At 40.9% G+C, this 26,484-nt stretch overlaps 1 protein-coding gene across 8 annotated transcripts in view; it reads left to right on the top strand.

Annotated features, from left to right (window-relative positions):
* Positions 1 to 26,484, top strand: part of SVIL (supervillin) — a 273,866-nt gene that overhangs the window by 205,021 nt on the left and 42,361 nt on the right. For 7 of the 8 annotated variants that reach the window (XM_079767917.1, XM_079767916.1, XM_079767919.1 and 4 more), the window contains 7 exons: positions 512 to 546; positions 1,120 to 1,181; positions 1,451 to 1,590; positions 5,245 to 5,488; positions 5,926 to 6,493; positions 7,608 to 7,827; positions 16,437 to 16,566. In XM_079767917.1, the coding sequence (XP_079624043.1) occupies positions 512 to 546; positions 1,120 to 1,181; positions 1,451 to 1,590; positions 5,245 to 5,488; positions 5,926 to 6,493; positions 7,608 to 7,827; positions 16,437 to 16,566 (1,399 nt within the window). Of the gene's footprint in view, positions 1 to 511; positions 547 to 1,119; positions 1,182 to 1,450; positions 1,591 to 5,244; positions 5,489 to 5,925; positions 6,494 to 7,607; positions 7,828 to 16,436; positions 16,567 to 21,490; positions 21,539 to 22,031; positions 22,110 to 26,484 lie in introns of all 8 variants that reach the window. The other variant, XM_079767920.1, reaches the window with a different exon arrangement.

Raw genomic sequence — 26,484 nt, 5'->3', positions numbered from 1 at the left:
TTTTAAAGAATGTTGTCCTTGACAACAGAATCCCAAGATACTGTTTTTAATTGCACTTAAACTATAAGAAGAAACATTTTTCTTCATTTAATGTTTTTAATTTTTTATGCCCTTGTTAAGTTAGAATCCAAGTTGAGTATTCACCATATTTTAAAATAACTGAGGAATATGCATTTTTAAAATGTCTGCCTGCTTGTTGTATTTGAGTTTTATATTATCACTTGATTATCCCTGGAAATGATAAGGTTTGTCTAAAAAATTACCATCAGTCATGTTGAATAAGTCACATTTGATTCTGGTTTGTCTCCACAAGGTGTCCACTTGGCTGGGCTGTGTGCACATGCATTCCATGTTGTCTGTTAACTGTACATATATATTCACAACTAGAATTACTATGAGGATGATATTCTTTAAGAAAATTTAATTGCATTTTTATTTTTATGATAATTTATATGGACCGTCTACTCCCACCAGCTAATTTTTTATTATTATTTGCTAATGTCTTTCCTAGGTCTACTTCAAATTCAGAAATGCCAACTGCTGAGGGCAAGTATCTGTTTTCCTTTTGCTTCTTTATCATCTTCCCCAGATTAGATTTAAATAAGATTTTTGCTTTTTTTGAGAATGAGATTACCATGTATACCTATTTCTTACTCTTTTGCAGGCATTCTTTCTGTCAATATAACAAAACCTAGTTTGGGTTTTCAGATGATTTTTCTGTTATCTTTGAGAGAGTTAGAAAATTGATGAGTCAGCAATAATAAAATAACTGATTTGCTCAAAAGAAGTAGGTTTCCTGTTATTGCTGCTACTGCTGTTGAATAATAAAGAAGAGCCATTCCTTCTCCTAAAAAACTATTATTAAATCTCAACTTGTCAAATAGAACAATAGAGAATTACTATCCAGACAGAATTTTGTTTGGTTAATTACAATGGAAATGAGCACCTTTTCACTGAGCAGAATAGGCTTCCTGCAAGGGGGAAATACTGCCAACTGTGATTTTTAGTATTTCCATTCTTATATTCAAAGGATTTTCAGGTCAGCCTTGAGAAACTTTTTAGAATCTTTACATACATTTTTTTAATGATGTCTAGTTTTTATTTTATGGCTTTTTACAGATGAAGAAAAGGTAGATGAACGAGCCAAACTGAGTGTTGCTGCCAAGAGGCTGCTTTTCCGGGTAAGATGTGCTGAAGTGTTCGAGTAGCAACTGTCACCCTCCTGAGGGAGGCATCCACTGTGCCCCGCACCTGGGCCCTCTGTGGCTCACCTCTCTTCAGAGCCTTGGCTGATGCGACCACCAGCCGACACAGCACAAGCGTTCCCTTCCGATAGCGATTCAAACCTCTCAGGGTGTTTCCCAGGGTAGGGGAACAAAGTAGAAACATTTTGCTGCCCCAATTTCCTTTCCTCGAATTCATGAGGATTCCACAATGTTTCTGATCTCAGGAAATGGAAAAGTCATTTGATGAGAAACATGTTCCAAAGCGATGTTCGAGAAACGCGGCCGTGGAGCAAAGGCTGCGGCGCCTGCAGGACAGATCTCACACCCAGCCCGTGACCCCCGAGGAGGTGGTCATTGCAGCCACGTGAGTCTCCCTTCTGCCCTTCTGGCCTTGGCTGTACTGTCTTCTTTTAAAAAGACGTTTGAAGACTTACAAAGAAAACGAGGTGACTGGGAGATGGTTTAGTTAGAAGCCATAGAGAAGTTGGTGTGTAGGGATTTTTCTTACTGCCGTCTCTGAACCTCATAATGGGATGTGTTATCTATTGTATCTACTAGAAAAACATGAAGAGAAATTTTGTTTAATTTTTTTTGTCTCTGCATTTTTTAATCTTTTAACAATGGAAAATTTACAAAATGAAAGTAAATAAATTAATATAATGAACCCTATGTACTCATCACCCAGTTTCAATAGTCATCAACTCCTGCTGTACCTCTACCCCATCCACTTCCCTTTTTCTCTTTTATTATTTTCAAACAAACACAAGATATCATTTCTCCCATTAATATTTTAGTATATATCTCAAAAAGTGAAGGGTTCTTTTTGTTTTTAAATAACCAAAAATTTTAAAAATTAATTGGAAGTTTGATAACCTTTTAAACAATTTTTGAGCAGTGTGTTCTAATATGTTCAGCATGGATTTCTCAAAGTAATTAATTAATTAATTCATTCATTCATTCAGGGATAATCACTTCCATCAAGTGAAAACTGTTATTGATTGTTGTTTTGTTGTTGTTATTAATCCTCATCTGAGGGTATTTTTCCCATTGATTTTTAGAGAGAGTAGGAGAGATGGAGGAAGGGGGTGAGAGAGAGAAACATCGATGTGAGAGAGACACATTGATTGGTTGCCTCCCTCAGATGTCTGACTAGGGTTGGGGATCGAGCCTGCAACCCAGGTACATGCCCTTGACTGGGAATTGAACCCTTAACCTTTGGTGCATGGGCCGATGCTCTAACCATTTAGCACACTGGCCTGGGCAACTTTTATTCGTTTTTTATTTTTTATTATTTTTTTTAATTTATTTATTTTTTAAATATATTTTATTGATTTTTTACAGAGAGGAAGAGAGAGGGATAGAGAGTTAGAAACATCGATGAGAGAGAAACATCGATCAGCTGCCTCTTGCACACCCCCTACTGGGGATGTGCCCGCAACCAAGGTACATGCCCTTGACCGGAATCGAATCTGGGACCCTTGAGTCCGCAGGCCGACGCTCTATCCACTGAGCCAAACCGGTTTCGGCTTTTATTCGTTTTTTAAAAATTGTTTTTGTGCTTCTCCTGGACACACACACACACACACACTTTTTGAAAAAATGGAGTGCCTTTCACTCCAGTGAACCTGCTGTTTGGTCAGCTGCCTTCACTTCTTTCCTCAGCTATTCCTCAACATTTCGGTGTGATTGTGGATAAATACATCCTATACCCATGAGGAACTCTTAGCAAATCAGTTTTTTTTAATTTAAATTTTATTTTTTTAATATCTGAGTGACCATATAAACACAAAACACCTACCCATGGAAGCAAGATGGTAAATAAGCAAAAATTATTACCATGTAAGGCTCGCTGAGTCTACTTTGATGCGCCCATAGATTAGATGAGGGCACTGATTCTTGTAAAAAATATAGATGGAGAAAAACAATCTAAAAATGGGTATAATCTACTGATATCCTGGTGGTTGACATTAGCTTTCTTTTAAATTACTGTTTTAAACCAGGACATTTCTTCTAAAGATAGCCTATTCTTATTCCATTTACTTTGAGTAGCCTCTGTCTGTTATTTTCTACATTTGTTATTGCTTTTCAAGTTCTTTAGTGGTTTTCCCAAAGTAATGAGCAAATAATTTTTTTAAAGTATTTGATTTCACGTTTCTGGATGGAAAACTATGCTTTCCTTAATGCTTCTTTTCTTCTCTCTCCTTATGAATGTTCCTTCTTTGGCAATTGCTTTAAAGTGAACCTCTCCCTGCTTCCTGCTCTGTGGCCACCCACCCTGTAATGACAAGACTTCCTAGTCCCACTGTAGCTAAGAGCACTGTGCAGCCTGCCAGGTACTGGACAGCAATAGCAGCATGTGGCCCGAGGGCAAAGGTGGTAGACTACAGAAGAGTCGGAAAATCTTGAATGGCTTTCATTTGTTTGACAACAAGTCAGTGCAATGAGTTGTTCCAGGAATGTTTTGTCATAGTTCAAGACACTGATTGCTTCATGTAGGCCTGCACGAGGAAACATCTCATCTACCTGCGTCCATGATGTGTTAGAACAAGGATCACGCTAATTCACTCATCCATTTGCTTTGTTTCTGTTTTTCATTAACATAGCCATCCCTAATAAATGTCATTCTTCAAGCTAAAATACTAGCATTTAATAAAGATTAATAGAAAAATGGGAGTTAATGTGAATGTTGAAATTCTGATAATACTCAGGTTTTTTAAAAAAACATGTAAACATAAATAGGTGTTAAAAACAATCCTACCTGTTTCTAATTATAGACAATGCCTTTATATTTGGAATCAGGATATTAAAACTTTATAGTGTCTGAAAGATGTTTCATTATTATGTTTTAAAATTATGTCCTTATGGTATGTAAATAGCCCTTCTGTTTTGCTATTATGGGACAGAACACAAAGGCTAAAAATAAGACTAAAAGAAGAAAAATGACAGTGCAGAACTAAAGCTGGCACAGCCCAGAATCTGAGACCTCACTTGGGAAGGAAGTTGAGGTTGCCCTCCCAGTTCACCTGTTGACCTCAGGAAAGACTCCAAGACAGGGTGCCTGTTGCCATCTTCATTAGTGTTCTGGAACACTGACACTGCTCTTTTGTCTGGGGCAACATGTGAAGTGGTGATTAATTGGAGTCAAGGCAGAATATACTGTTTACTGGACTGAGAATTGGGTTTCCCAGTGGCAGAAGGGGGCTTGTCTTAAACCTTTGGGGAGTCACCGTGGCCATGTAACTGGAAGCCTTCTCTGCCTGAGAGCCAGAGGGACTTACCATTGTCTGAAATTCCCTTCATGTTTCAAGTTACTGGGAATTACAGACTTTTTTCCGCTGGAGAGTTTTTGTGTTTTTAATCTCTAATGTCTAATTATAAAAATACACATTCACTGTAAAATTTCAGCCAGTACAGAAGTTCATAAAGTAGGACAAAAGAGCCCTATCAGCCAGTGATTTAAATCTATGAGAGAAAGTGCTAGAGTGAAGGAGTGAAAGAACCTTAAGATTAAGCCATTTGTGTTTAGCAAGTGAAAATCAAAACTCTGTGTTGTGGATAAAGTTGGGACAGCATGATTATTCTATTTGCTAATTATTTAAAATGAAAAGACCACCTTCTGAACCACATATTAAGATAAGGTCTAAATATGCCATAGCTGATGCCTTAAGACTCCTTTTAGCCTTATTTATTATTGATACTAACAATACAAGTTTTTTCTCAAAAATAAGGTATGTCCAAACTGACCTCCATTTCTGAAAACAGGAAATTCAATTTTTAGAGATAATTCAGAGCTAAAAATCTGCCCTTTGTGAAATTGACAAAGCTAGTGTACCCCAACTACTCTGCTTTTTACGGTCTCCTTTAATAGCCAAACAACTGCCTGCACCTGTCTTAAATGTATCTGGGCAAAAAATAAAGTCCTTTTCAAAATTGACACTTGAAAGAAAGTTAGCATACAAAATTAGCGGTGGGTTTGTGTTTGTTTTCATTTGTGTTACTGACTTTTTCTCCCTTTCAGATTACAGGCATCTGCTCACCAAAAGGCTCTAGCCAGAGACCAGGCAAATGAGGGCAAAGATTCTGCTGAACAAGGTGAACCTGATTCCTCCACTTTAAGCTTGGCAGAGAAGTTGGCCTTGTTTAACAAATTGTCCCAGCCAGTCTCAAAGGCTATTTCTACCCGAAACAGAATAGACACAAGACAGAGGAGAATGAATGCTCGCTATCAAACTCAGCCGGTAACGCTTGGAGAGGTGGAACAGGTGGGTGCACTGTCATCAAATTCCAGTTTTCTTGTATGTTCTTAAACTATAGGAGCACCGGGTTATCTCAGGTTAGTGATATAATGAAGGTGGTGTACCTGTACACCGTGTTACTTGTAGATGAATTGGTAATGACTTCATTCCTAAGAAAGTCACCATGCCAAGTATGTTTCTCTTTACTTGTTTTTGTAATTTGCTTGCTGAAATCATCTGGATTGTTCCTGTTTTGGAGAGAAAAATAGGACACAGTCTGCTTCTCACCCAGGTGATTTGATTAAGGAGATGCATTGTGTAACTGTGTCTAGCATTGGTTTCCCACAAGACAAGAGTAAAACTGCACCAAATGTAGTATTTCAGTCTAGGTCATTCCATACACTGGGGTTTATCTAGACATTATTTTTAAATCAGCTCTTTCCTTTTTCACTCTGTCCTCCCAGGTACAAAGTGGAAAGCTCATTCCTTTCTCGCCCACTGTTAATACATCTGTGTCCACCATGGCATCTACAGTCACTCCTATGTACGCAGGAGACCTTCGGACAAAGCCGTCCATGGATGACAACACAAGTGTTACTGGCTATAAGTTTCCTTCTTCAATAGAAAATGTAGATTCTTCGATTAGTAGCACTCTGAAGCCCCAATCCTGTCAGCCTTCAGTAGAGGGCAGTGGGAGCAAAGGTATGTTTAGAGAGTATGGAGAGATGGAAAGCAAGAGAATCGTGACAGGTAGAGATGGTGGTGTTAAAAACAGATCCTTTGAGGAAGCAGAGCTATCCTACCCTATCCTCAACCCAGTCCAGAAAGGAGACGGCCATAAAGAACCTAAATATGATGTTCCGAGAAAAGGAAGCCTAGAGCTACCAAATGCCCCTGTCTCCCACCCTGGCGATGAGGAGTTTTCCACTGCCAAAAGCACCACGCAAGGGAGCCCAGACCTGAAGGGTAGGCAGCCCTCTGAAGAGAAGGTGGACGTGGAGAATGTCACAAAGAGGAAGTTTTCGCTGAGAGGTAAGTTGCTACTGCTCCTAAAGTTGGAGAAACTGACTGGGTTTTTAGTTTCTGCTGGATTGTTTGCATGTGTTTGTGATTGTTTCTAATTAAATCATGAAGGCACTTTATAACTAGTTGATTAAAAATTTACTGTGGATCCTACTCTCCCCTAGACTCTTCTTCCTCTTTAATTTCACTTATTTGGTGGATTATCAATTTTTCAGCAATAAAGGTACCTGACGCTCTTTCACACATCTTGATAAGGGCATTTGACATCTTTGGTCACATTAAAACACATAACAGCCTTGTCAACGGCTAGCTGTGTTGGCCCCTTTTATGAGTTGATGACCCCAAATGTCCAGGGCTGGGGTAAGTGCAGGGTAGCAGGATTTGAACCCAGGTCTGTGGATTTCCAGGCTCTCCTGCATTCCTCGAATGTAGGCTAGCAAGCTCTATTGCATGGGACTTTCTTTCTCTTTCTTCATTTACATAAAATGATAGTAAGTTATAATAATGGTTTTGGCTTGTGGCTATGGCACATTCAAAAGTACTCTCTGGAGGAGTAGAAACTGTTAGGCCAGAGTGGTGAGGGATTACAAATTTATTCGATCATCCGCACACCAGGTGGCTGAGCCTGGATGGCTCCAGCCCCCAGTGACAGGAGTCAGCAGCTTTTAAAGGACTTTTGGTGGGCTTTTTCTGGGCAGAGACTTCTTTATGCATACCCGGCGGGGAGAGAATAGAATGGGGTCACAAGTGAAATGTGGTCTCAGCAAAGGGAATGTCCATAGTGAAATGACCTGAAAAGCCAGTTCCCGGGGGAGGGGTATCAATTCAATTGCTCGATCAAACCTAACAGAAACATTTTGTAGTTTACAGTTAAAGCTAACTTCCTGTGTCTGACACACAGGAAGAGATCAATTTTTTGCTGTATGGAGTAGCCCACTGGGAAATTTGGTTTTCTCACACCATGTAGTTGCCACAGATTTGCATAAATTCCACTGGATTGGGTAGCCGGCTGTGTGCCCACAGTTTGCACTGCAAATGCAGGACTGTTGAGGGGTGAACAGCTGGAAGAATGCTTGCCTGGGGGAGTAAGTGCTGACGTCACTCCTTTCCTTCCCAATGGCAGAGTTCGGGGAACCCACTTCTGAGCAGAGCGGCACAGTTGCTGGGAACAGTGTTGTTCAAGCTGCAGCCCCAGCATCCTGGAAGCAGCAAGAGCCTGCAGAGCTACTACAGGAGAAGCACTATAAGAATCCATGTGCGATGTTTGCTGCTGGAGAGATCAGAATGCCAACAGTGGAAGGCAGCCTTGATTCACCCAGCAAAACCATGTCAATTAAAGAAAGGTAATCAGATTTAATGACTGCAGAGTAATTCTATTAGGGAGGAATTACAACTTACTTTTAAGGAGAGATCTGAGTAATCGGCAAAGGGATGAAATCGTGAGTCCAGCTACGTTAGGAGATGTGCTGTTATATTAGAATTCTTTGGGGAAGTCAAGAGTGAATTGCAGTGACTCCCTGCCTGCTCGGATAAGGCTGGATGAGGGCCAGTTCCAGACTCATATGAGGAAACCACAGAAACAGACATTTGCTTGCTTCATCTGTTTACAGTCTTATTTTATTTTTTATATTAAATTTTTTGACTATCCAGTGATGGGAACAGAGAGCTTGGCTCTTTCCCTTTCAGATCCAGATGGCATCAAATTTAATGTACTCAGTGTTTATGACTGTTTATATAAAATCTATAAAAGGCAACTGACCAGAATGACCAGTCTCTATGATGTGCACAGTGGCAGCCAACTGGCCCGATCGGGGCCCCGATTGGCCCACCTCAACCTCCCGTGGCCCCTCCCCCCAGCCAGCCCTGCCCTCGATAGGCCCCCACACCCCAATCTGGGTGGGGCCGGCCAGCTAACCTCCTGCAGCCCCTCCCCCCAGCTGGCCCAGCCCCATTGGCCCCCATCGGGGTGGGCTGGCCAGACCCCACCCATGCACAAATTCATGCACCGGGCCTCTAGTATGTATATAAACAAATACAGACTTGTATATTTATTTGAGGAAATGAAGATACATTCATTTAAAATGAAGATAAATTCATTTAGAAAATCAGTATGTACTGGTATTATTGATTTTTATGGAGAGGTAGATAGAGAGAAAAACATCCATGTGAGAGAAACATCAATCAATTGCCTCTCGCACACTCCCTGATGGGTGATCATACCCGGAACCTGGGTATGTGCCCAGACTGGGAATCCAAACTGCCACCTTTTGGTGTTTGGGACGATGCTCCACCTAACTAAGCCACACTGACCAGGGTCATTTAGAATATAAATTTTTGGGATTAAGATCTAAGTTTTGTTTGTTTTACAGAAAATAAATTAGATGCCTTTTATGAACTGCATAAATTTTGTATCAGGTAATAGCTATGAAAGATTACATTTGAGTATCAACATCGTAACATCATTTAATTCAAAAGAATGGTGGAGGATTGATAGGATAGGATATATTTAAATGGGTCAGAAACAAAGAATGGGAGCTAAATATTTCAAGTTGTATTTTCCTTGTGAAACTTCAGTTGAATTAAGTAGCAGAAGATGTAATGGTGATAGGAACACGGCAGGAAGAAAGGTCTTGTCAATTTCCCAATGTGATGAGCAGAATTGTTTCTACCATCAGTTCCTTACGGTTCTGCCTACCTAGACTTCCTTAGCACCTCCCGCCACCCAGAAGTGTTCTTGCTCTGTTAGACTCCAGTCACTCTGATTTATTTAGCTACATTTCAACTACCTAAGACGATAGGTATATCCAACCACAATGAAAATTCTTCACTCTGTTTTTCCAGCCGAGCTTTTGAACAATATTCCTAAAATATTAACTAGATGTTGCCATTTTCAAGGTTGTTAAATCTTATTTAAAATTCACAATAAATTAGACTTACTAGACTGAGGAGGCATCAGTGAAGGGCTGACGGGGTAAACTAAGTGAGAGGACTGATGTCCTGAATATGGGAAACTGGCCTGAATCCTCTGTGGACACCTGGCTCAAAGAAGTTGGATCCCAGAGATCCAACTATTGATAACTGGTTAGGTGAGAAGAAAGAGATTTCATTTAAGGATATTAATGAAAATATTGCTCTATGCAGTTCCAATGTTCTATAGATCAGAAAATATTTCTGGGGTAAATTCCAATGGAAAATACTAAGATATTCCTTCTCTCAAAGGCTTCTAGGGGGTATTTCCCCATCTTTGAGTACATAATCTATCTGTTGGGACTTAGGACTTTGGTGAAGTTTTATGTCTATCCGTGGTGTGATAATTATTGATTTATTTGCTATTTTTAATAAATTTTAATGTATTTGTATCTTTCTGAAAGCAGTTTGAATCCTATAAAACTCTCATTTTAGAAAATGGGAGATGCCATACTAGTAAAAGTGCAGCTTCTTAACCTAGGCTTTGTGGATGGTTGAGGAGCTCAAGGATGGCTGCAGGTTCTGGGAACTGCCGGGAAGTGTTCAGTCGACTGTGTGTGCACAGGCACTTTCTGGTGAGTGGGAGACAGAACCTCTCTCAGTCTCCAAGGGTGACCCCAAACTGTTCAGAACCATAACAGTAAGGAATGCTTGTTAAATATCCTGCTATTCAGTTTAATTGTTAAATATACAGGCACACTTCAGATTTATTGTGGGTTTGGTTCCAGACCACTGCCATAAAGCAAGTATCACAATAAAGAGAGCCCTAATTTTTTCACTGGTGGAGGGTCTTGCCTTCAATTTGTAAAGCATGCAACACCTGTGAAGCTGAATAAAGTGAAGCACATAAAAAACAAAGTTTCCCTGCATGATATTTGAAAAAGGATGCGGGGCACTTTATTTAGCAGCTGTGTTTATAATAAATTATGCTAATACAAACTATTTTGCCAGTGATCCCCCATGATCTGTGTGTGTGTGTGTGTGTGTGTGTGTGTGTGTGTGTGTGTATATATATATATATATTATCTATTTCAGAGAGGAAGGGAGATGGAGAGAGATAGAAACATCAGTGATGAGAGAGAATCATTGATGGGCTGCCTCCTACACACCTTCCACTAGGGATGGAGTCCACAACCTGGCCATTTGGCCTGACCTGGAATCAAACGGTGACCTCCTGGTTCCTAGATTGACTCTCAACCATTGAGCAACACCAGCTGGGCTCCCCCTGATCTTGATGGTATTTTACTTTTACTTTGCTGAAATAACAAAACTATATGTCCTTACAATCCATTTACTTTTCCCTAAATTGGGTTTATATTCCCTCCCTTCTGTTAAATGAGATAATGAAACTTGACCTATTTTAAATAAGAATGCTATCCATGTAATTTTGGGGGTTTTACTTTTCTTTTTTTGAGGTGACATGTAAAATAGAACTTTTAAACCTTCTTCTGACTTCCTCTGACTGCCTCATTTGGCCAAAGGAGGGGTTCAGTTCCAGTGTCCGCAAGGGTCACACCGTGACCGGAACTGACAGCAGGGCTGGACTCCACCTCAGTCCACTCCTCTTTCAGAACATGACTGATGCTCATGAAGAAACATATATAAAAGTATATTTTCTTTTTTCATCTTTTCTGACATCTAGAATGTCAAGTTTGAACCCCAATGAGCATAAAACTTAAATACAATCTGCTTTTTTTCACTTGATTAATAAAATCACTGTTTCCTACCTGTCCAAATGGTCGGAGAGTAAATTGTTCCTGTTTGGGAACTTCTTTGGAAAAGCACTGCAAATCAAATCATGTTTATGTCGTTTAGGGATAAAACCTTTGACACTTCTTTAAAAGTACACTAGGCTTTTAGGATCTTATTTCCACTATTACTGAAACAACTGAATCCGAGCTTTTATATTTAGGGAGAAGATTACTAAAAAAAGGCAAAGGAGCCATGCCTTCACTTTGGGAAATGGGTAGGATGTGAGGACTTAGTTGAAGAATATTGGAAAACTCTCCCATGCCTCCTGCCAGCCTGCAGAATCCTGACTTAGGGGAGCAGCTGGGGTCCCGCAGTGTTCCCCGCCTGCCCCTCCATCCACCCTGCTGCCCTCCACCCAGCACAGGCTGTATTCATGCTTCCCCAGCAGACTCTGGGTTCCTGCCTTGTAGCTGGGAGATGTCAGCCACCAGAGGGCCCCAGATTTATGTAAGAATTAGGGATGAAGGTATCACTCCCCTTTAACCCTCCTTTTTTGGTCTCTGGCTTTTCCTCATTTAAAAGACACGTCAGTTCACTCCTTCGGCCTGCAAACTAGCCAAGGCATTGTCAATACTAACCAGCACTGTCCAGCCCTACCTGAAATCTGTGAGGTGCAGTAATTCTCTGAAATGCAGGGACATTTTTAAAGCGGGAAGAAGACACATTGAAGATTAGGGGCACATGGTTTGCCCCTCCCCAATTTGATCAGCCCTGGCTGCTGTGAGCCTGCAGAACATGCTCTAGTCAGGCAGGGCTGTCAGGTCAGTGCCACTGAAAAAGTGTGGGTTGTGGCAAGAGGGGTGAACATTTCCCCAGCCGGCCTGGCAAGCACATGTCCTGGTGGCCCTGGCCAAGCCTTGGGGTTAATAGGCTAATACAGCGCCACTCACTAGGTTCTCAGCCTCAGACTAAGCAGATGCCCAAGCTCTCAACATCACAGCCCTTCAAATAGCACTTGGACTTGGCGGGTGTTAGAGGTGTTGACAGTCGTTTGAATGGCATAGGCCATAGTTTATGTCATGTGTAAGGCCAGACATTTAGCTCCTCGGCCCTCTCCAGTACACGGTGGTCTGCGTGCGGTGAGTCAGAAGGGTCATGAGACTGCAGGAGGCAAGAAGGCATTTGGAAAGGTCTTTTGCTCTGCTCCGCTTGTGGAAATCTAAAGGGACAGAATAATACATTAAAGTTTCAGTGTGTGTTATTTTTAAGTTATTCACCATTAGCATTCCATAGGCTAGGGCTGGGACCAAGTACCATGTGGGCTCAGTTGAACCACAGTTTTCATCCAGATTATTTTGGTTACTCTGTAGTCTTTGGAAGTCCCTGATGATGGCCCTGCCAGCACATCCAGAAGCAAGATTTCAGGTTCTTGGCATGGAGGAATCTTTGAAGGCCAACCCGGGATGGGGGTAGGGAGAACATTATAAGAAAGCCAGAGTTCTGTGCTGCTCCTGAAACCTGAGGGCAAACATGTGTCTGGTCAGCTCATGCACTAATGCAGTGAAACCAGCCTGGTGGGAGGCAGCACATGCCTGTGTTGGAGCCACATCTGCCTGTCCTACTGACACACAGTGTGGCTCCTGTCAACCAAATCCTGGGCCTGCGTGCATTGTTCCTTGTCTGTCAGATGGGTAATAACAATATTTAGTTTCTTAGAGACTGCTATGCAGATCAGCAGATTATAAGGTAGACTATTAAGTGATTTAAGATTCCCCAACTCATTTTTTTTTTCTAAGTCAGTTTTTAATTCCTCAAATCAGACACCAGGGAAACCAAATGATTATTTAGATGATGTTGTCATTGCTCCAAGGAATTGGAAGCTTTTTTGTGAGAAGGTCCTCAAAACTGTAGTGCATTATTTTTAATAAACCCAACTCCTGAGGATGAATTTCTTATTTTTTTTTAAATTCTCTCAAATCACTTGAAATCAAATCTGATTGGTTTAAAAGGGTAGATGGCCAAGATGAATTACTACTGGTCTGTGTCAAGAGTGAAGAGATGAGACCAGTTTGCATGAAAGATAAAAGTGAGATGACACAGGATGATGAATTAGAAGTACCCCTTCATTTGGCTGTAAAAATACTGGCACATTTACTTTTTGAAAGTCTCATATATAGATATTTTGAAAACTCTGAGAGCTTTATTGCAGCATGCAAATACTAATTATATCTTTTCATGATTTGATTTTGTTAGATTCTTCTTTCTTATTAGAAAAAGCTGACTCATTGAGAATAATTGGAGAAAATATAAATCTTAGGTGTATATATAGACTGAACTTCAGATGAAAACACTGAAAGGAATTTAGAACTAGCCCTTGTAGCATGCAGAGTCTTGTCAAACATCATTGATTATAGAATTTAAGACTAAATTGATCCTTGAGCCAAATGGGGGCTCTCTTAGTAAGATTCTGACTTCAATTTCCAATGTATGTGTTTTTTCTCCCATAGCCAAGCAATTCTAACACCAGCTGGGTGTCCTACAATTCAGCTCAATTCTGACACCCTCTATCTGGAGTTAGCATCAGATACCACAGTCCTACATGACTGCCTCCCACCCCCAATTCAGATGCCAGTCACAAATCCAGGTTATGACTTGTACTTCTTACTAGCTATAATTCAGAGGTTCCCACGACCCCCTCCTTGGGTTGATTAATTTGCCAGAGCAGCTCATAGAACTCAGAGAAACATTTACTTACTAGATCACTAGTTTATCATGAAAGCATGTGACTCAGGAACAGCCAGTGGAAGAGATGTGTAGGGCAAGGTATGTGGGCATGGGCTTAGAGCTTCCACATCCTCCCCAAGCACACCACTCTCCCCAAGTCTCCATGTCCCACCAACTCAAGAGCTCTCCGAACCCTGTCCTTTTGGGTTTTTATGAAGGCTTCATTACATAAGCGCTATTAAGTTCAGTTGCAAATAGTCAATAATTTAATCAGTCTTCAGCCTCTGTCCCCTCTGGAGAGGTCAGGGGGTGGAGCTGAAAGTTTCAGCCTTCCAATCACCTGGTTGGTTTTCCTGGCATCAGCCCCCATATTTAGGTGATTCCCAAAAGTCATGCCATTAACAATAAAAGACACTTTATGGCTCTCATCACTTAGGAAATTCCAGGAGTTTCAGGAGTTCTGGGCCAAAAACTGGGCCAAAGACAAAATATGTATTTCTCCTTATAAGTCGCAATATCGCAGATAGATAAGGTGGCATTATACCAGTTTTACAGAATGGACATTTGAGGTCTAACTGCTGTCATGAAGCATAAAGGAAGAGAAGGGAAGGGGAAGGAAGTGATTGGGGTGGGGATCTGAAACTCCTGACCGCTTTGGGGGGTTCTTTTCTTCATGGCTTTCCATTATATGACTGAATGAATGGACAAGTATAAGGTGTGATCATGTATCAATTTATAAATGTAAATGGATTATTAAGTACTGCAAAATTTTTCTTATTTGTTTAACAAAATTTTATCATGGAGTATATCACATCCCATCTCCAATTCAAATATTTAATTGAATCAGGAAACTTAATTGAAGGGTCCTTTGAGACCATCTAGTCCAGTTCCCAAAATGACCAATAAGGAAGGGAGACCAGGCTACTTAACCAGAGTTAACGGCCAGGCTAGAGCTGGTGTGCTGTTTGTGGGCATGTGTTAATGATATTTAAAAGGCACGGCCCAGCAGGCTGGGCAGAGAGGTCAAGGGAGTCTAATTATTTTTTTCCCAATCTTTAAAGTTGTTGAGCATTAGCTCATATGAGTTTAGGGATCACCATTTTTTTTTTTTTTTGCCTTTTATCTTTCCTACTAGAGGCCCGGTGCACGAAATTCATGCACAGGGGTGGGGTGGGGGTCCCTCAGCCTGGCCTGCACCCTCTCCTATCCGGGACCCCTTGGGGGATATCCGACTGCCGGTTTAGGCCCGATCCCAAACCGGCAGTTGGACATCCCTCTCGCAATCCAGGACCGCTGGCTACTAACCGTTTGCCTGCCTGCCTACCTGCATCCTAACCGCCTCTGCTTGCCAGCCTGATACTCCTAACTGCTCCCCTACCTGCCTGACCGCCCCTAACTGCCTCTGCCTGCTGGCCGATTGCCCCCTAACTGCTCTCGTCTGCCAGCCCAATCACCCCCTAACTGCTCTTCCCTGCCGGCCTGATAGCCCCCTAACTTCTCTCCCCTGCCAGCCTCATCACGCCCTAACTGCTCTCCCCTGCCGGCCCAATTGCCCCCTAACTGCTCTCCCCTGCCAGCCTGATAGCCCCCTAACTGCTCTCCCCTGGCAGCCTCATCACACCCTAACTGCTCTCCCCTGCCAGCCTGATCCACTCCTAACCACCTCTGCCTTAGCCCCTGCCACCATGGTTTGGTCCGGAAGATGTCCAGTCTAATTAGCATATTACCCTTTTATTAGTATAGATGTTTGTCTAACTTAAATGTCTAAGTATTTTTCACTTATTAGAGTTAGCTGAAACAGCCTCATGTTCACCAAAAGAACCTTTCACAGGTTATAACATTTAAGCAGCTTTATATCAGGTCACACTATAGTTGAAATAAAGTAGGTTAGGTAAAAGTCTCAGTTAATTAGATTCTTTTTTTGTGTATAGCTTTCCCCTGGGGAAAGTTGAAGTAATAATTTTTAAAGTGGGTTTATAGAGAAGTTTCTGTATTAAGAGGATAGATTGGAAAGACCAAGTTTGTTTGAAGGGAAAAAAAAACATGGCTTAGGATACAGGAAGAGAAACAATTTTAAACATCTTCTTTCCCTGTAATTGAAAGATATGATGTTAAGAGATTGTCAGTGTTTTATAGCTTTAAGTTTTTAAACCAAGTTCTGCTATATTTTCTGCAAGTAAATTACTACCTAGCAAGTCATTAAATGTTGTTTCATCAAGTGACCAGAAGGGGCCACTAGCATACATGTTTCTGTGGGGTCATGCTCTCAGCCCAAGGAGAAGGAAAAATAACAGCTATTCCTTTAGGGGAATGATAATGCAGTTTTTATCTGACAAGTCAAATTACAGCTTTGCATGTCCATCAACTTTAAAATCTTTGGGGCCATCTAAGAAGGGGATGCCTATATTATTTTTTTAGACATACTTCAGAATAAATGAAATTCAGAAAGATTAAAATTAGGTAACTATAGTCATTTAATGGCCAAAGACTTCTAACTTATCTACATTATGGTTTTATCACAAGTAAGAGTTTGTTGCTGAACTCTTCGGTTGACATGTTTTCCTCTTAGATTAGCACTGCTGAAGAAGAGTGGGGAGGAAGATTGGAAAAACAGACTTACCAGAAAGCAGGAGTACAGCAAAGCGACTGTTACGAGTAGCCTGCACACACAAGAAGTGGAACAGTCACTCAAGAAGAAGGTAACATTTTCCGTGTTAGGAAAAGCACTGACATCATGCTTGGAAGTGCATCAAACAGGCATGCATGACTTCACTGATCACTGCTCTGTGAGGCGCTAGCACTTCCTTGCTCTTTGAGTTCACATTTAAAGTCTGTTTCACAGCAGCTTCAGGTGATCAAAAGGTAAAGTCTTGAGATGTCATAGAACTGGTAACAGCACCACCTGCATAATGTATCAGCAAACAAGTTCCTAAATTCTGAAATGTGTACTTTTACTTCAGTTTAAAACCTTCTTAAATGAATTCTGACTTTACAATGTTATTAAAGCCTTTATAATGAACAACTTTAATTGACCACTAACACTTTATACGTTGCATATAAAGTATGGACTTAAATGTCCTATACTGAGATTTAAAACCTAAGTATACAAAATAGGGACATCATTTTTGTGGTCAGTGAAACCTTATTTCATAATTGTAAGCATATTTCACAATGAGCAGGTGTGCCTTTTATTGAGAATATACAGGAAGATATATAACAAGTTTAATTAAAATTAAGTAACGCATTATTATCATTACTGGCAAGGATTTGATATGCAAAAGTATTGATTATTTGTTAAATTACTAATGTAATAATGACCAGCATTTGACCAGTTAGTGCACACTTTCAAAACAGATATTGGCTTTCCTGCTGCTTGGCCTGGTGATTGCAAAAGTCTTGCTGGCTGGAGGCAAGGGGAACACCTGGGGCAGGCACATCCACAGGCAGCATCAAAAGTCTTCAAACAGAAAAAAAACAAAACACCAACTTAAGCATCTGTAAAAGAGGGAAATTATGAATGTAGCCTTTATACACTAAGAAACTCAGAAATATGCTTGCACACAGAACTGTGAGGTGGGAGTTCTGACACTATATTATATAGTATTTCTGTGTCTTTATAGGTCAAATTGGAATAGCAATTTGAATTCTCTTTTTTGAAACATACATGATATTAAAGATAATGACTTAAAACATTTAATTCTCAGTCATTAGTAAATTTCTCAAATATAATCCCATGTGATTTTTGGATTTGCATACATTTGACGTCTGGATTTTAAGAATGAGATCCTGAAGTGAAAGAAAATTGGGTCCTTCAACTAGGTCCCATTGCCCACAAACTTTATTTTAAAAAGTCTTGAAATCAGTGGTTCAAAAATAACTTTAACACTTAGGTCATTTTGGAAGATACAAAGAAGCCTGAGAAGATGGCAGTCGCAATGGCCAGGTGAAAATTCAAATAAAGGTACAAAACACAAAGCTAGATAGATTCATCACGGATAGTGGAAGGAGATAAGTGCTCCACCCACTTAGAAGACAGGTCATTTGCGGCTCTGAAAACCAGAGGCTGTGAGTAGAGGATGTGATCTGAACTACATTAGCACTTGACTAAGGGTTTTAGAAATCAAGCGATGGGAGAAGGTGACTGCAGTTGCCGGTGGCGTGGAAATCCCAGTCAACGGAAGCACTGGGGCTCTGAGCATGACTGGGCTTGAGTGTGAGTGATGCTCTGGACCAGTGGTCGGCAAACTCATTAGTCAACAGAGCCAAATATCAACAGGACAACAACTGAAATTTCTTTTGAGAGCCAAATTTTTTAAACTTAAGCTATATAGGTAGGTACATTGTTATTAACTTAATTAGGGTACTCCTAAGCTGGCCTTGGCTAAAAACTCAAGGGGCCAAAGAGCCGCATGTGGCTCACGAGCCGCAGTTTGCCGACCACTGCTCTGGACTAATGGAAGCAATGGTGAACTCACTGCTCCACTCCTCCCCAGTGACCTCATTCACTTTGGCCTGAGACAATCGGCTCTTTGAAGTTAAAATAAGTCCGTCTATTTTAGGCTTTCGTAGCAGACCGTGGGACATCTCAGGTTCTGTGGAGAACAAATGGTTTTGCGTGGCCTCTGATAAGTCCTTGCCTTGAATTCTTCCCAAGGGCCAGCAGTAAATTTCTGTCACACCTCCACTCTTCTCAGATGGGAGGTGCCTTAAACCTGATCTGTCTTAGGACAGTCCCCAAACAGCTGAGGAGTGCTTGAGAAACACCACTGCGTGCTGCAGTCTGCATGCTGCCCTGGAGAGCAAGGACAGTCTTGACCTGTGGTTTCTGCGGGTGGGACCTTGCTGTGCGGGCCAGCTCAGGGGAGTGAGCACCAGAACCTTCCGTCTTTCCCACCAAGGTGGAAAGGAGCTGGCTTTTCAGCCAGGTCATCACTTCCTGCACAATTTCATCAAACAGCACATATTCATGGTTACCACACATTTTACACCCTGTCCCCCTCAAGCTTTTGTGTGCTGTAGGCATAGTCCCATGAGTTGTAGCCTATTCCCACACAGAGGAGGCAGGAAATAGAGACAGGACTCTAAATCGCTTGAACTGCCCCTGTGAAAATACCAGGTAATTGCTGTCCAGTAAACATAGTAATTTTATGTTATCTAGGTACCACATTAAAAATGTAAACATTGCCTTAAGAATCTATAGCTGCTTTGTTTCTGTCAAAGGTTTTATCCCAAAAGAAAATAAATTTGTGGTGCAGTAACCAGCATCTCATTTGGGGGCCTATGTGTTAAGAAACTATTCTTTACGCCCATGAATCGATTTGGGGAACTAAGTCAGTTCCTTTTCCTATTGGAATATCAGTCATTTCTCAGAGAATATATAACTTGACAGCAGTTCCTTGCTTTCCAAATCTGTCCCCCAAAACAGAGTTGATAAATTGGAGCACTAATTACTGACAGAGCTGACTCTGTCCTTTCCTCTGACAAAGAGTTCAGGTTCCTTCTCTCTCCTCTCTTCCTATCTCCCTTACCTCCTTTCTTTCCTCCTCTTTTCTTTCTCCTGTTCTTGGCTTATTCCAGGGCAGTGCTAACCTGACTTAAACGTTTTTGCTTTTATAGCATATATAATTAGTTTTAAAGCCATTTGGTTTGTAGATTTGGCCTGGTCCACACCATGTGGAATGTGTACACATGGGCACAATCTGTGGACAGTTTCCTGCAGAGTAATTCATTCCATCAAAAGAGTGAATGCAATGAAACAAAGTGACATTTTAAAGAAGTAATTTGGCAGAAGTTTTTTGTTTTTTTCTTTATTGATTAAGGTATTAGATATGTGTCCTTATCGCCCCATTGCCCCCTTCCCCGCCCCCCCACACTCATGCACTCACCCCCCTGGTGTCTGTATCCATTGGTTAGGCTTATATGCATGCATACAAGTTCTTTGGTTGATCTCTCCCCAAACCCCTCTGAGGTTTGACGATCTGATTGATGCTTCTCTGTCACTGGATCTGTTTTTGTTCATCAGTTTATGTTGTTCATTATATTCCATAAATGAGTTAGATCATGTGATATTTATCTTTCTATGACTGGCTTATTTCACTTAGCATAATGCTCTCCAGCTCCATCCATGCTGTTGCAAATGGTAAGAATTCCTTCTTTTTTACTGCAGCATAGTATTCCATTGTGTAGATGTACCACATTTTTTTAATCCACTCATCTGCCACTCTGAACATAGGGGTGCATATATCCTTTCTGATTGGTGTTTCTAGTTCCTTGGGATATATTCCTAGAGGTGGGATCATTGGGTCAAATGGGAGTTCCATTTTTAGCTTTCTGAGGAAACTCCATACTATTCTCCACAGTGGCTGCACCAGTCTGCATTCCCACCAGCAGTGCAGGAGGGTTCCTTTTTCTCTGCATCCTCGCCAGCACTTGTCGTTTGTTGACTTGTTGATGATAGCCATTCTGACAGGTGTGAGATGGTACCGCATTGTTGTTTTGATTTGCATCTCTCGGATGATTAGTGACTTTGAGCATGTTTTTATATGTCTCTTGGCCTTCCTTATGTCTTCTTTCAAAAAGTATCTATTTAGGTATGTTGTCCATTTTTTGATTGGGTTGTTTATCTTCCTTTTGTTAAGTTTTACAATGACATTGCAGTTACTTATTTTAAACAAATAATTTCTTTTAAATTCCCGCTCATGTTGGCATACAGATAGTGAATCCCATGCCCCTTTGTTAAGATAATCACTGGGGATATCAGACTTTTTTAGGAAATAAAAACCCTGTACAGAGTTTGTCATTACAATCCTGGGTCTACTTCTGGGTCACAAATTAGGATTTGATATTTGCTGTCCTTCAGTAATATCAGGTCATGGAGATTATTATGCTAAATGAAATAAGCCAGTCAGAGAAAGACAAACATTACATGATCTCATTTATATGTGGCATCTAATGAATGAAATAAACTGACAAACAAAATAGATCCAAAGACATGGGAGCATAGAACAGACTGAGGAATCTCAGAAGGATGGGGTAGTGGGGGTGAGAAGAGATGAACCAAAGAATTTATATGTATATATGCATAACCCATGCACAGACAGTAGTGTGCTGAAGGCCTGGGGAGGGGGCAGGAGTGGGGAAGAGAGGGGTAATGGGTGGGAAAAGGGGGACATCTGTAATACTTTGACAAAGATAAATGAAAAGTAAAGGAAAACACACAAAAAAACTACCATTATAAAAATAAGTAAATTTAAAAAATATATAAAATCAGGTCAGTGAATTAAGCTAAGATCTATGATGTCCCCAGATTGAGTCTTTGAAAATTTAGGGAAGATAAATCTGCTACATGCATATTCTCATTCCTGCTGCCATTGAAATTGCAAATCACAATTTAGGAGTGAAGTCAGTTTAAAGAGCAAGGGCAGGAGGAAGAGAGGCCCAAGTTAAAGTTTAGCATCCTGCTGGCGTGGGTGAGCTTGCCTGGTGTGTGTCGCCTGCCAATGTGAGTACATGCATGCCTCTGGCTGAACCCAGGCACAAAATCCTGGCAAATGACTGTCACACCGTAACTTGACTCAGCTCTTCCGACACTCTGCAATGTTACCTATCTGTTTTAACCTGTAGGAAGAAGGAGGATTTACAGATGATAGTGTCGTTTCTAATCTGCTTTGGGTAAGCCTGACTCTAACACAGGTGTCTCTGGGTTATAGCAATATGCCTGCCAGCTATAATTCTCACAGGGTGACTCCCTCAGTGCCCTCTGGGTTTGGTTTCTTATCCCAAGGCAAGATGTCACTTTCATTCAGAGTAGGGAGCTATCCTGTGTCCTTCATTTTTTTTAGTATGTAATGAAAAACCTTGAAAGGCTTTAAAGTAGATATTTTATGGTAAATGTTAAAACTCAATTGAACTCATGGTTCCCTTTCTGTAACTGAGTATCTTCTATAAATCATAAAACTGACCGGAGTATACTTACTGTGCTTGTGGATTTATGTCAGCATTCTAAAAAATGAACAAATGGGAAGGACTCTTGAAAAGCTAACTGAAATTGCAGTGAAAAATTAACATTCTGTTAGAGAAATCATTGTTTTTGTCTCTCCCTCTCCCCACCCCGCTCTGATAAGTCTTCTCTTCTCACCTCTAATCCTCTCCCTTTGCTCTATAGGAACCTGTATATGCTTCTACTTATTCTCCTACTATACCTGCTGCCCATAAACACCTGTCTTTTGTATCTATTAATCAGGTGAGGAAAGCCTAAACATATTAAGCCTCATTGCCATTTCTGAGCAGTAGGGAAGCTTGTTTCATTCAGGGAAGTAACTCCACCGTGTGTGTGTGTGTGTGTGTGTGTGTGTGTGTGTGTGTGTGTGTAATCAGTTCATATATTTATAGTCAGTCACATATCTATAATACTAAAAGCTTAATACGCAAATCGGCCAAATGGCCGAACAGCGGAACGACCATCCGGATGATGCCGTGGCGGCAAGGGCCGAGGCAGCCGCCAGGCCTGCGAAGGCCTACTCTTGCATGAATTTCGTGCATCGGGCCTCTAGTATCATATATTTGGCTCAGACTTTCAGATAGACCCATTGAGATTAATTCACTTCATAATCATGAAACTGGTTTAAGAAATACTCCAGAGCAGCAGTTGCCAACCGGTGGTCTGCAGACCACTCGTGGTCTGTGAGGTCCAAAAGGTTGGCGACTGCTGCTCCAGAAAGTTCCTTGCTCCAGCTCAGCAATAATGCCATCTTGCTTAGCTTCAATGAACAAGAGGGATAAGGTAGAGGCAGTGTGGGGTGTGGAAGTGACAGGGAGGAAGGGGCTAGTATGGCATGAGCTGGTTGCAGTGGTTCTATTGAAATGAGAAACCAAAGCCTCCTGCCCCCTACTCTCCATACCCCATCTGAACCCCACCCAGAGGGGAGACCTGGCCTAGCTCAAGGCTTCCGTTGGTGCATAATATGTGATAATTGTTAAAGCTAAAAATACCCACGATTGGTTTTCTAATGTTGATATTCTTGCAGGAGTCTCTACCCCCCTTTGCCTCCATGACTGGTTTTTATTCCCCTTGGAATGTCTCTGGTGTCAGAAGAGCTATGAAAAGCAGCTACATACACTTTGCCATGATCCCCGCATTCTCCTCTCCCTCCACCAATGGGACCTGGCTCAGTCTCTAACTTCCCTTTTAGGGACTTTATTTGCTCTAAGGTCGCCTCTGCTAAAAATTTCATGACTGGACTGCCCCCTTAGGCCTGGTAGTGATAAAACAGGCATTTGAGTGTTAGGTGCAGGATTTCAAACATGAAGTCAACAGAGTGCTGCCCGAGAGAGGTTTCTGGGGGCCCTTCTGTCTGTATTGTGCATCTTCACACATGGAAACTCCCCATTTCTACTCCTGCAGGTGGACTTTTCCCTCACTCTCCTTGGTTTCTTTCCTCTGAAGTTAGGCATGCTGGGCTGTGAGCCCAGCCTCACATAGCCAGTCAGTGTCCACCCAAAAATGAGGTTGAAATTAGAGGGGGCACATGAGTTATTTCTTCTAAATAAGTCAACTTTAAATTAAAAGATGTATTACTGAGTTCCTTAAATATAATATATATATATTATATACATATATACTTTTTTAATAGACTGGTTTTTAGAGAAGTTTTAGGTTCACAGCAGAATTGGGCAGAAAGTAACATTTGTTACAGTTGATGAACCTACACTGACACATCATTATCCCCCAAAGTCCATAGTTTACATTTGGGTTCATTCTTGGTGGTGTGCATTCTATGGGTTTGCACAAATGTGTAAGAGCTTGTAGCTATCAGTATAGCACCATGCAGAATAGTTTCACTGCCCTAAGAACCCTCTGTGCTCTGCCTATTCATCCCTTCTCTCCCCACCCCCAATCCTTGACAATCATTGATCTTTCTATTGTTACCATAGTTTTGCCTTTTCCTGAATGCTGTATAGTTGGAATCATTCAGCCTTTTCAGATTGGCTCCTTTCACTCAGTAATAAGCAGTTAAGGTTCCTCTATGTTTTTTCATTAATTGATAGCTCATTTCTTTTTAGTGCTGAATAATATTCCTTGTCTGGATGTAACACAATTTGCTTATCCATTTTCCTACCAAAGGGCTTCCTAGTTTTGGCAATTATGAAAAAAACTTCAATAAATATTTATATACAGGTGTTCTTTTTGTGTGTAGCTAGAAGTTTTTCAGCTCCTTTGGGTATTAATGAGCCAATTACTGGATCATATGGTAGGAGTATGTTTAATTTTGTAAGAAACTGCCAAAATGTCTTTCAAAGTGGCCATTTTACATATCCACCAGCAACGAATGAGGGTTTCTGTTGTTCCACATCCTCACCAGCATTTGGTGAGTACAAGGCTTTGGAATTTCGCTATTGTAATAGGTGTGTAGCAGTATCTCGTTGTTTTAACTTGCATTTCCCTGATGGCATATGATGTAGAGCATCTTTGCATGTATTTATTTGCCATCTGTATATCTTCTTGAGTGAAATGTCTGATGAGATATTTTTACTATTTTTCAATTGGTTGTTTTCTTATTGCTGAGTTATAAGAGTTCTTATTTTTAAGTTAAAAAATATATTCACTAGAGGCAATCTATGTTTTATCACTTGAAAGTTAAAAATGTCTTAAAACTATTTTATTTTTTATTTCTTGACAGTCTTTCCAGATAAATATGTTATGTACCAGTTAGTGGCACTAGCTTTTCAGTTTTCTCAGATGTCAGGAGACTGCTTTCCTCAGTAGTCCTGGTGTCAACATTCAATGACAAAGGCTCAGAGAAGAAAACAGCACTTACACGGAACACACACTGTGTCTAATGAACTGTTTGTCTCTTTATTAAGCTTCAGCATACAATTTCTTCTTCCTCACATGCCTCAGAGCTATACCAGAATAAGGTTTTCCTTAATTCCCCTCCTCTTATTTTAGAAGCTGGTGGATGGTGACAAGACCAGGTTATGGTTACTTTGAGGTCTACACGTAGTTGAGATCTTCTCTTCATGTTTTGTTCTGGTTACTTGAGGCTACATGCCCTCATTTTGGATGGAAATCACTTAAGACAGGGAGAAAGCTAAATTTTTTAACAGTGCACAGAATTCTAAATGGTAATAGCATTTTTGAAAACTGAGAAGTACTTATTTGTCACTTTAACTTATTTCTGTTACTTAACATGTTCTTTGATCATTTCTTTCTATAATTTAGTTTAAGTAGATGTGAATAAGATGAACATTTTAAAGCCACATCACAATATTTTCCACCCATAAGGCTCTCCAGTTATGGGAAAATTTATTCTTAAATTTGCACTAATCCTATGATACAGGTTAGTTCCAATCTCCCTGGTATTAGCTCCCTGTGTCAGAAACATGTAGCGAGATTTGCACTATAATTTCTCAGTACAGTTGACTTTAGGTCAGTGCAGCAGTTAGGAGTACTGATCCCCCACCCCACACAGTTGAAAATCCATATGTAACTACTAGTAGCCTACTGCTGACCAGAAACCTTATAGATAAAATTTAACTCATTTAACATATTTTTTGTGTTATGTGTATTCCTACAATAAAGTACACTAAGGGAAAAGAAAATGTTATTAAGAAAAATCAGAAGGAAGAGAAAATACATTTACAGTATTGGTTGGAAAAAAAACATCACATGTACCAGTAAATGGACCCATGCAGTTCAAACCCATGGTGTTCAAGAATCAACTGTAGGTGTATAGAGGCAAACCCATCAGTAACAGTGTGGTAGCCTGAAAACATTTTTGCAGGATGACCCATTGCTCAGTTTCAAGCTGTTTTCCTGGCCACCCTAAGAATATCCTCTCTTCTCAATTGTTTCACTGACTTTTAAACACACACACACACACACACACACACACACACACACACACACAAACACACACACCCGTTTCCTCCCCTCTCCCTCTTCATCTCTCCACACCTCGTTCACAGAATCTGTGTTGGAACAAGTGAAGCACAGGTTGGGTAGGGCTTCTATTTATATTCTGACAACTCTTTCTTACTATTCCTGGCAATCCTAAATGTCATTGACTAAACCTGGATAAACCTGAAAAACTGACCCAATACTTATTGCAATATGTATTATGTCCTTCTCTAAGTGGGGAAGAAAAACTTAGAAAGTTGAAATAGTACAATAATGAAGTCTTAAGCTAAAAGAAGAAAAGTAAATGAACAAAGATGTCCATCTTACTTGTTTTCACATTTTGAGTTCTATAATTTAATAGCAACTTGGGACAATTTTTTTATTAGATTCTCTAGTGAATATACAAGCTACTAGAGGCCCAGTGCACAACATTCGTGCACTGGGGGGAGGGGTGTCCCTCAGCCCAGCCTGCACCCTCTCACAGTCCAGGACCCCTCGGGGGATGTCCGCCTGCTGCGGAGGCCGGAGATGCTCCCTCCACTGCCACTGCACTCTCCAGCCATGAGTCTGGCTTCTGGCTGAGTGATGCTTCCCCTGTGGGAGCAAACTGACCACCAGGGGGCAGCTCCTGCATTGAGTTCTGCCCCCTGGTGGTCAGTGCACGTCATAGTGACTGGTTGACTGGTCGATCTGGTCATTTTGTCATGCGGTCGCTGGG

This window comes from Cnephaeus nilssonii (genome assembly GCF_951640355.1).
Source record: "Cnephaeus nilssonii genome assembly, chromosome: 4".
Classification (NCBI taxonomy): domain Eukaryota; kingdom Metazoa; phylum Chordata; class Mammalia; order Chiroptera; family Vespertilionidae; genus Cnephaeus; species Cnephaeus nilssonii.
The sequence above is the reverse complement of the archived record's forward strand: the minus strand, read 5'-3'. Positions and strand labels throughout refer to the sequence as shown.